Source organism: Peromyscus eremicus, chromosome 3, assembly GCF_949786415.1.
Source record: "Peromyscus eremicus chromosome 3, PerEre_H2_v1, whole genome shotgun sequence".
In the NCBI taxonomy this organism is placed as follows: domain Eukaryota; kingdom Metazoa; phylum Chordata; class Mammalia; order Rodentia; family Cricetidae; genus Peromyscus; species Peromyscus eremicus.
This window is the reverse complement of record NC_081418.1, coordinates 81162457-81172402: the sequence shown is the minus strand read 5'-3', so window position 1 is coordinate 81172402 and position 9946 is coordinate 81162457. Positions and strand designations below refer to the sequence as shown.

At 39.7% G+C, this 9946-nt stretch overlaps 1 gene segment (V, D, J or C); it reads right to left on the bottom strand.

Moving 5' to 3' along the window:
- Positions 1 to 634: 634 nt before the first annotated feature.
- Positions 635 to 1191, bottom strand: LOC131906331 (immunoglobulin kappa variable 1-39-like). The segment is given in 2 exon segments: positions 635 to 954; positions 1078 to 1191. Coding segments are annotated over 2 exon segments (375 nt in total).
- Positions 1192 to 9946: the final 8755 nt, after the last annotated feature.

The window sequence follows — 9946 nt, the reverse complement described above, 5'->3', positions numbered from 1 at the left end:
AATCTATATTCTACTTCATGCTGTGGGATTAAAAGCCATAGGAGTGTGGTTCAATATTATTTGATTCTTGTAAGCTACCAGTGGACATAGGAACCATTAGAATTCTATGGGAATTGCTGCAGAAAGCTGAGAGCATCAACACTCACTGCTGGAATTTAAAGACACAGCAGAGGATCATGATTAGACAGCCTTCTCTTTCTCTGACATTTGTGCTCTAGCTGTTCTGGGAAATCCAGGAATGCTTTCTGCTGTCAGCTTCTCTCTATAGTATTTCTCTTCCCTTTAAATACTGGCAATTAGAAACTAATTTTCTGTATTTAAATAATGTATTCTGGAATGTTCAGAATAGTTTCCACTGTTCTATATGAGTCCAAGCTGGAGATACAACTCAGATTCCACAGGGAATGACTGTGTGCTCTGTTAAAGCAGAAGGGCATTGGTACACTGTAGGGATGGAGATGATGAAGGAAGATATTTATTGTACAGAAAAGACTGTTTAGCCTCTTCTACAAAAACAAATGATTCTCTGTGAACTTTACTAAAAATCCTGTGACATCTGAGAAAAAGTTTCAGTGAGTGATTCATAATGAGGAACAGCAGCAGCCCAGCCTCTCACTTCTGCTTCCATGGAGGTTTATGTTATGACATGTATCACTGTGGGAGGAGTATAACCTTGTTGACAGTAATAAGTTGCAATGTCTTCAGACTCCAGGCTGCCAATGATGAGGGAATAATCTGTCCCAGACCCACTGCCACTGAACCTCGACGGGACCCCTTCTAACAACCTATTTGTATAATAGATCAGGAGTTTAGGAGCTTTTCCTTGTTTCTGCTGGTACCAGTTTAAATAATTGCTAATGTCCTGACTGGCCCGGCAAGTGATGGTGACTCTGTCTCCCAGAGATGCAGACAGGGAGGATGGAGACTGAGTCATCTGGATGTCACATCTGGTACCTAGAAGTGGAGAAATAATAATTTCCCATATAGTTAAGCATGAAAAGAAAGAACTGACCCCAAATGCCAATCAACACTAATCAGAGTGTAACAGTGAAATTCCCATTATAGTCCTTCTTTTACCTGGAAGCCAGAGCAGCAGGAGCCCGAGGAGCTGAGCAGGAGCCCTCATGTCCATGCTGAGTCCTGACTGCAATGACAAATGTACAGGATGTGACCGTTATATGAAGAAGTCCTCAAGGCCGTGCAGTAAGTGCATGCAAATCACTGGAAACGAGTTAGCATGGTCACAGCTGCAAGGCTTGCTCAACTCAGCAACTTGGCAAAAGTTCATGGTTCCTTGATACCCAAGGTCAGACCACATTTAGACCTTCAAAGAAGGGAGATACTGTAGAGAAAATGTTACAATCAGAGAAGTAAGATCATCTCAAAATAATCCCGACCTCAGCCAGTACATGACCTAGTAATATTTAGAGCTGCTTCCAAATAACATTGCAACCATTTCTTGAAATGTTTGTAGGGAAAAAGCTTTTGTGGGTACCTAAAAAAAGGCTCTATGATCATCTTAACCCAGCCTTGGTCCCTCTTCATACAAGGGAAGTGTATGGTGGCTGTGAATATTTGCCCACTAAACCCTTCTCCTAAAACTCTGCAGCATTTTCAGCTAAGACTACTGGGTTTCCCCTCCCCTAATGGCACCTTAGCTGTTCTTAACACAATGAGAGTCTGAGTCAGTAACATGCTCCATCAGCAAGTGTACCACTGACAGACAGACCCACCATCATCCAAACTGCAGGACTCTTTCACACTCAGGTTAGGAGGACTTGGTTTAGATACCACTCCAATGTTGTGGGGTATTTGATCACACCGTGAATTTGTGTTAATTAAATAAAACCTTGGGTCAGAAGGTGGAGCCAGCAAGTAGTTGACAGGAAGTAGCCATACAGAGTTAAGGCAGTCCAGAGAATGGATAGAGAAACACACAGGAAGTCATAGGGAGGAATTTTGAGTTTGGCCATCTTTTTTTGGTTTAGTACCATGGAAGAGAATACTTCTTGCTGGGTCACTATCTAAGGAGAAAGATAACTAATTGTTTTTCTAAATGCATAAGATCACTCTAAAAATGCTTAATGTGCACTTAACAATCGCTTATTTTAAATAATATTTTTAATAATTCAAAAAGATTTTCAGTCTATTTCTCGGCCTCTCTCCTCTCTCTCTCTCTCTCTCTCTCTCTCTCTCTCTCTCTCTCTCTCTCTCTCTCTCTCTCTATGTGTGTGTATACCTGTGTGTCATGAAAAGACCATCCCCCCCCACTCTTGATCATCTGTATCTTATAAACTTTTCTCCCCTCTTCCTTGGTGTTATAGCTGGATAGGAGATGAATAGGACTATTGATTGCTTTTCTCCACTAGGAGCTTTTCAGTGAATTAAAACAGAAATTTATTTTTAATCTCTCCAAAAGGGGGAAGCATTTAGCAAGACGCAACAATCTGTGGAGGAATGATAAGAATACTCAGCCCCTGCAACAAATAGATCAAAAGCCACAAATCACATTCATCCATCTTTCATACATATTAAAATCCCACATGATTTTTCAAATTATTTTATTCTTTAGAGAACCTTTGTCACATTAAAAGTTGAAGGAGATATTTCTTTGATGAGGGGTGATGTGAGTATAAGGAGAAATATTGAAAATGTGGTTAGGGATAACACTGGTTTAGTTAAGTGCAAATTGTTATGTTCTCCAAGGTGACCTAAGTAGCTCCAGGAAGTTGACTAGGTTTCCACTACCAGATATGGTTTCCTTTTTGTTTAGTGGGCCTTATACTCAATTAAAAAGCTGCTGGTAACCTCCAAGGTATGTGGACCACCACTATACTGCACCTGTTTTAGTTCATAGTCATCACAACTGATAGGACTATTGGTGGCTTCCCTTCCTTGACAGCTTGCTTAGCACCTTCTGGAACCATGAACACAAATAACTTGGAGGAGGCTTGCTATAATTATATTTTAATTTCAAAACAAGTGTTTAAGCTGAAGAAAGAAATCTATAAAATCTCTATCACAAAATATATCTATGACAACGTTTGAAAACTAGGAATACTGCATTTCAATTAGTATTAAATTATAATATAAAAAGGAATTTGGTATATAACATAAAGTGGTTTCATATTTTGAACACATAGTTAAGATCAGTATACTTATGAGGTCCTCATACAACTGGTGGAGAATTGTCACCATAAGGTCATTGAAAAGGCATGTTGTAGTGAGGAAAAGGGACCTTAGAACAGAGTTTGGGGAATCTTAGAGAAGAGAAGGCAGAAACTAATTCTTTTATGAGGGCATTCATCTTGGTCTGCTTTTAGCTCAGAAACAGTCCTGTACCCAAGAACTATGAGATCATCACTTTGTGATTCTGGAAGATGGTGAGGTTGTAGTCATTTATCACAGAAGATACAGAAAACAGATAAATTAAATGTCCTTTTCCTCTTTGTTGGAACCCATTTGGTTTCCTAGTGGCTTTACCCAGCAGGTCTGCATAGAGAGGATGATTGGACCACGGACCTGAATGCAGGTGTCTGAGATGGCCTGCACTTGGCTGTGCTGGGGGGGGGGGTCTTTTGCTCCACCCCTTGGCATTCTTTTAAATACCCTAGGGCAGAGACAGTCAAGGCCTGATGGATTAGGGAATCCAGCCTCTCCCAAGTCTATCCTGTGTTTTCTATCTGTTTCTCCCCCTCTATCCTTCCATCTAATATTTCCTGATGATCCTACTCATGAGTACTCTGGAGAAATGTGGGGGTGAGAGATAAACCCCCACAGCTGGCATCATTGAACAGAGACTAAGAAAATAATAATAATAATAATAATAATAATAATAATAATATCCAGAGTTTGGTGAAAGTAAAAGATAGGGTCTGCTAGTTGAAGAGGTACCAGATCAGTTTTATAGTGAAAAAATTTAAATAGGCCAGGGGGTTTCATCCTCAGCAGAAAAGGAAAAAAATGGACTAAAAGAATGTCTGAAGCTACAGCATTGAATCTTCTCTATCAAGATTTCTCTCTTTTGGTCTCTATTAATTTTTATCTATGAAAAATAAGGAAGAAATAGAGTAAGGTAGTGTAGAAAAATTTAGTAAAATACCATAAAGGAAACTTAGGATGTAACAGAGAAACTAAGTCTATAATTTTCTAGCTTTGGGGCTATGAACACAAACTGGGAAAAACCTATCCTCTTTGAGCTTAATGGGCAAAAAAAAAGCTCTTCTTTGAGCTTATCCAGGAAAAAAAAAGATTCCTGTGGGAAGCTTTTGGTCCCAAGCAGCAGAAGAAAGTAATTCTCCCTGAAGCAAAATGTGGGTGTAATAAGCTGAAGTTGGAAGTTTTGGAAAAGCTTGGTGGTCTTTCTCTCAAACAAAAACTTTCCTAAAAAAAAAAAAACTTAGTCTCCCTATTAAAAAGTAAAAAGCCTTTCAGAACCTTCTCTCTCAGAATTTCTTTCTGTAAGGACAAAAATAAGAATCATCTGGAAATATTAGTATAGGAAATCAACTGTGATTAGCTCTAAGAAAAAAAGAAAGGCCTCTTGATTAAAATGGGGCATGAAAATAGTATGCAAATCTTCAAAGAATCACTTGTAGAAAGATTAAAAATAAAGGAGTTAAGGTGGAACTACGACAAGTACAAAGGTTCTTAAAGTTTGTAGAGGAATTGTGTCCTTGGTTTTCTGATTATAGGAAGCTGAAGGAAGATTCCTGGGAGAGAATTGAAGTTGAAATGAAAAAAATATTGTGGAGAGCATGGGCCTGAAAAAAGTCCAGTGGAATCCCTTGGCCTGTGGGCATTGATTCAGGACAATTTAGATCCAAACCTTGAAAAGCAGGAGGGATCTTTTCCTAGGGTAGACAAGGCAGAGACAAAACCTTCCGCTCTGCCAGCAGAACCTGATAACCCTTGTACAACGCTGTTTAAACAGAGTTTCTCTTGGTCATGAAGCTAAGTTCAAGGAAAGAAATCTTGGGATAAGACAAGGGGGAAACTGAAAAGCTTGAAAAGCTTAGTAACTTCTTTCACTCAAAAAATAGAAACACTTCAAGTCTCTCCTCTTCCCTCTGTATGGGTGGAATTAGACTGACCTGGGGTGACATCTTTTTGAATGGAAAAGCCACCTGTAATTGCCCTAACACAAGGATCCTCCAAAGCAATATGAACCCTCTCTGTTGACATTGCATCTCCTCTTCAAGCTAGCCTTCTGGAAGCTGCTAGTAAGGGGGAAGAAATTCAAAGCTTTCAAATGTTCCCTGTTCTGGAAGAGCAGGATGGCCAGGGTAATATTACAAGAGAGCATGTTCCATTTCCTTTCAAATAGCTTAAGGAGTTAAAAACAGCATGTAGTCAATATGGTGACACAACCACTCCTTTCACAACAGCATTGTTAAAAAGCCTTGCCTTAGATGTTTTGCCCCTGGGTGATTGGAAACAAATGGCTCAAGCATACCTATCTGGAGGTGACTATCTGCTGTGGGAAAGTGAGTTTGTGGAGCAGTGTCAGGCCACAGCTGAAATAAATTAGGCACAACAGATTCCCATCACCTTTGATATGCTTGCTGGGGAAGTCCCTTATGGAGAGACAGATCAATAATCAAATTTTGATATACCAGTGTATACTTAGGTTAATGCCACTGCCAAGAGAGTTTGGAGTACTCTTCTGTCATCAGGAAGACAAACTGAGGATCTGTCTAAAATAGGAGAAAGGCCTGGTGAGTTATTCTGAGATTTTGTTTCCAGATTAATGCAAATGGCAGGCAGATTAATTAGTGATTCAGAAGCTGAACTTTTACTTGTAAAACAACTTACATATGAAAATGCCAATGCAGCATGCCAGGCCACAATATGCTCTTTTAGAAAGAAGGGAAACATCTCTGACTATATCCAACTTTGTTCCGACATAGGGCCAGTAGCTGAAGTTTTTCTGTGTCCCCGCCTGCCAGCAGTCAGGACAAATCTCTCCCACTCGTGTCCCCCAAGTAAACACACAGAGATTTACATTACTTATAAGCTATATGGCTGTGGCAGGCTTCTTGCTATCTGTTCTTATATCTTAAATTAACCCATTTCTATAATTCTATACCTTGCCATGTGGCTCATGGCTTACTGGTATCTTACATCATGCTTCTCCTTGTGGTGGCTGGCAGCATCTCCTTACTCAGCCTTCTTTCACCCAGCATTCTCCTCTCTCCTTGTCCTGCCTACACTATCCTTCCTGCCTGGCTACTGGCCAATCAGTGTTTTATTTATCAATCAATCATAGCAACATATATTCACAGCATACAGGACATCCCACAGCAAGGGCCATCAGATAATCAAGGGATAGTCTGTAGCATTACAAGGAAAAATAGTTAGGGATGTTCTGTACCAGCAAGGACATGCCAATTCTAGACAAGAGAAAGTCTCTCTGAAGGAGCTGTAGGAAAGCTTTGCTTTAAGTGCTTTTGTTTCTTTTCACTGTCTGGCTGAGGCAAATGAACAAGCCTTGAGGTAATTTTAGAATCAGGGATGCCTACCTCATCATGCACTTATAAGGCAGGTGTGATCTGGGACCAGTGTTGGATGAAAGAGAAACACCTATTGAGGCCAGCTCAGGGAGAACAGAAATCTTTTGACTCAAGAAACCTCATGTAGTCAAGAAAAAAGCTCATTTACTCTTGACTTTTCAATACAAAAGCAAACCTAAAAGGGAACAGGAAGTTTACTCCTGGACCTCAAAAGAACTATGGGAAATGGAGTCCAAAAGGTAGCTCTTAACAGCAGGCTGATATAAGAGAAATGCATTCTAGGAAAGGTAGTTTTTCTGCTAAAGATGGCAGTGTTGCCTGGAAAAACGTTTCAGCTAAAAAAAAAAAATGTACATAGTAAACTTAAAATATAATTTTTAAAAGATTAAGAGGGAGGAAAATTGTTTGAAAGTTTGTTGAACGTCAGTTCCTACAAAAAACTGTAAGGAAACAGTTTGGAACTGTGCAGCTTTTGACAATTCAGGTTCCCTTGAGAAAATACCTTATATTGTCTAATAGCTGCACAAGAAGTTTTTGCAAAGAGCTTTATAGCAATTCAATATGAGACATTCACCCTCATCCTGAAGTGAATCTTTTTTGTAGAGCAAAGTGAAAGTTCTGCTGTAACAGAAATGTTTGTCTGAATTATTGCACAGGGAAGCTGTTATGAATTTGAGTAAAGGGACAGCCTCTAGTTAGAAGCTGTTTGCTGCTGAGTGCATTCTCTGCTGGTTTCAGAATGACTGAGAGAGCCTGGCAAGAAAGAAACTGGAAAAAAAATAACTTTACCACAAAGATTACAGCCTTCACAATAATACTATATTGTATCAAGAGCTAAGTCACTTAGAAATACATTATGCCCCTTAGAAGGCATTTCTTCTCATTCTCTTTTCTTCTCATTCTCTTTTTGGTTTTGAAATGAAGTCCAAAGGAATTTACTCTCTGTCTTATTGGAAGATAATATAAATGTTAAGAAATCTTTATGTGTTTGCTAAATTAGTTATGTGCTAATGGTAGCCCTATAGAGAGTTTGCTTAATATAAGTTTGTAAAATAGATCTATAGAATTTCTTCAAGACATGTAGTAATAAGCTTATTAGAAGTAAAATGTAAGTTTAAATAAGTGGAGTATAAGAAGTATATTTGCAAAGGTAGTCTTATAGAATTTCTCTAAGAATATAAGCTTGTATGAATATAAGTATATTTGCTAAGGTAGTCATATAGAATTTCTTTAAGAATATAAGCTTGTATGAATATAAGAAATATATGTGCTAAGATAGTCCTGTAGAGTTTCCTTAAGAATATAAGCTTGTAAGAAATATAAATAAGTGTAAATGTTGAATGTGAGTCTATGCTTAATGTAACCTAGGAAGCAAAAAACAGTGTTCATAAAAGACTGCAAGCTGGCAGTCTAAATGGCTTCAGAAGCTCCAAAGGCTGGCACCAGAGCCAGGACAACCACAGCCAGGCATCCACAGCTGAGACTCCCAGAACATCAACACAGAGCAGAAAAACCTAAGCTAGGAGCAAAAATGTTGCAGTTTCTATTTGATAACTAAAAGAAAATCTCTTTAGAAAGGTTTTTGCCCCAACCAGCTCTTATGGAACTAATAACTTTCACCCTGAAAAAAGCACCTCTATAAAATGGTACCATAACTAAAAATGTCTTTGACTTGAGAACAAAAGTTGCAGAGATGCTTGTTTGAACTAAAATTGTTAACTGCAAAAAAATTTTGGTTGTAAAATGTTTCTTCATATTTGGACATGGAAGTCTAGTACCAGAATTTATTTGAACTTTTTGAACTTAAAAAAAATGTGGTAAAACTACAAAAAGATTTTCATTATGAATTGCTCCATATTTGGAAGGCTGGTACCAGAATTTATTATTTGAATTTTGGGACTTAAGAAACGTAATGTACAGTATCGATTTCATTACAATGGGACAGTTTGAATTTACTTATACATATAGACTCTATCCAGAATGATGACCTAGAAACTGTTTTATGAAATTATTTATGTTAAAAATGGAACTGTTTAAATGGAGAAATTCATTTTTATACCTAGGCTCAAGATGCAGTTTTGTGTATGCATATATGCTTTATTGACTGTGGTGATTCATGAAATGTTTTGTGTTAAAAATAAAATTATTTTATGTATAAGAATGAAACTGCTTATGGAATTGGTTTTATGTTACAAATGGAACTGTTTAAATAGAATCTTTTTTCTAAAAAATTATAAAGAAAAAGGGGAGTGTTAATATTCCTCAGTCTATTTATCTTAAAAAATATTTTAGTGTTACTTGAGTGAATTAATGTTATGTTTTGTATAGTTCTATTAAGAAATTGTTTTTATTTGTAGGTTTGTAAGAAAGTATTAAAGGTTATTTTGAGAATACAGCTTTTGAATGTATGTTTGTAGGAATTATAATGGCATATAGTAATGTTTATGCTAGAATTATTACGTTAACCTATTGATATAAATGCATCATGGTTTGGTGAAGTCAAGGAAGTATTTAAGTTTGATGTGAATATATCAGAAGTTTATCCTATGTTTTGTTAGCAAGAAATTCAAATAGCAAGAAATTCAAATTAAGAGTTTGCTTTAAGATGTAAGATTAAGATCTTGCCCCGGACTTCCCTTCTGGGGCACAGGTGAGTCCCCTAGCTTGCCTCGGACCCCAACCCTGGGCACCAGCCACTCCGGGAAAGACCTGCCCAACTTGGCCCCAGGTTCTGGCCACCGGGCAGGTATCCATCTAGCCCCACCGGGAAGGATCCCCTTCTCCAAGACCCCTGGAAAATCCTGCAGTATCCACGCCCTGCCCCCACGTCCATCCACCCAAGACCCAAGCCTCTTCCTGAGACTTAGAGGATGGCCCCCAGCTCCCATCTTGCCCCAGACTTCCTTTCTGAAGCACAGGTGAGTGCCCTAGCTTGCCCAGGACCCCATCCCTGGGCACCAGCCACTCTGGGCAAGACCTGCCCAACTTGGTCCCAGGTTCTGGCCACCAGGCAGGTTCCCTTCTAGCGCCACCAGGAAGGATCCCCTTCTCCAAGACCCCTGGCAGACCCTGCAGTCTCCATGCCCTGCCCCCACACCCATCAGCCCAAGCCCCGAGCCTCTTCCTGAGACTTAGAGGCCAGCCCCCAGCTCCCATCTTGCCCCAGACTTCCCTTCTGGAGCACAGGTGAGTCCCCTAGCTTGCCCCGGACGCCATCCCTGGGCACCAGCCACTCCAGGGAAGACCTGCCCAAATTGGCCCCAGGTTCTGGCCACCAGGCAGGTTCCCTTCTAGCCCCACTGGGAAGGATCCCCTTCTCCAAGACCCCTGGCAGACCCTGCAGTCTCCACACCCTGCCCCCACGCCAATCCGCCTGAGCCCCAAGCCTCTTCCTGAGACTTAGAGGCTGGCCCCCAGCTCCCATCTTGCCCCGG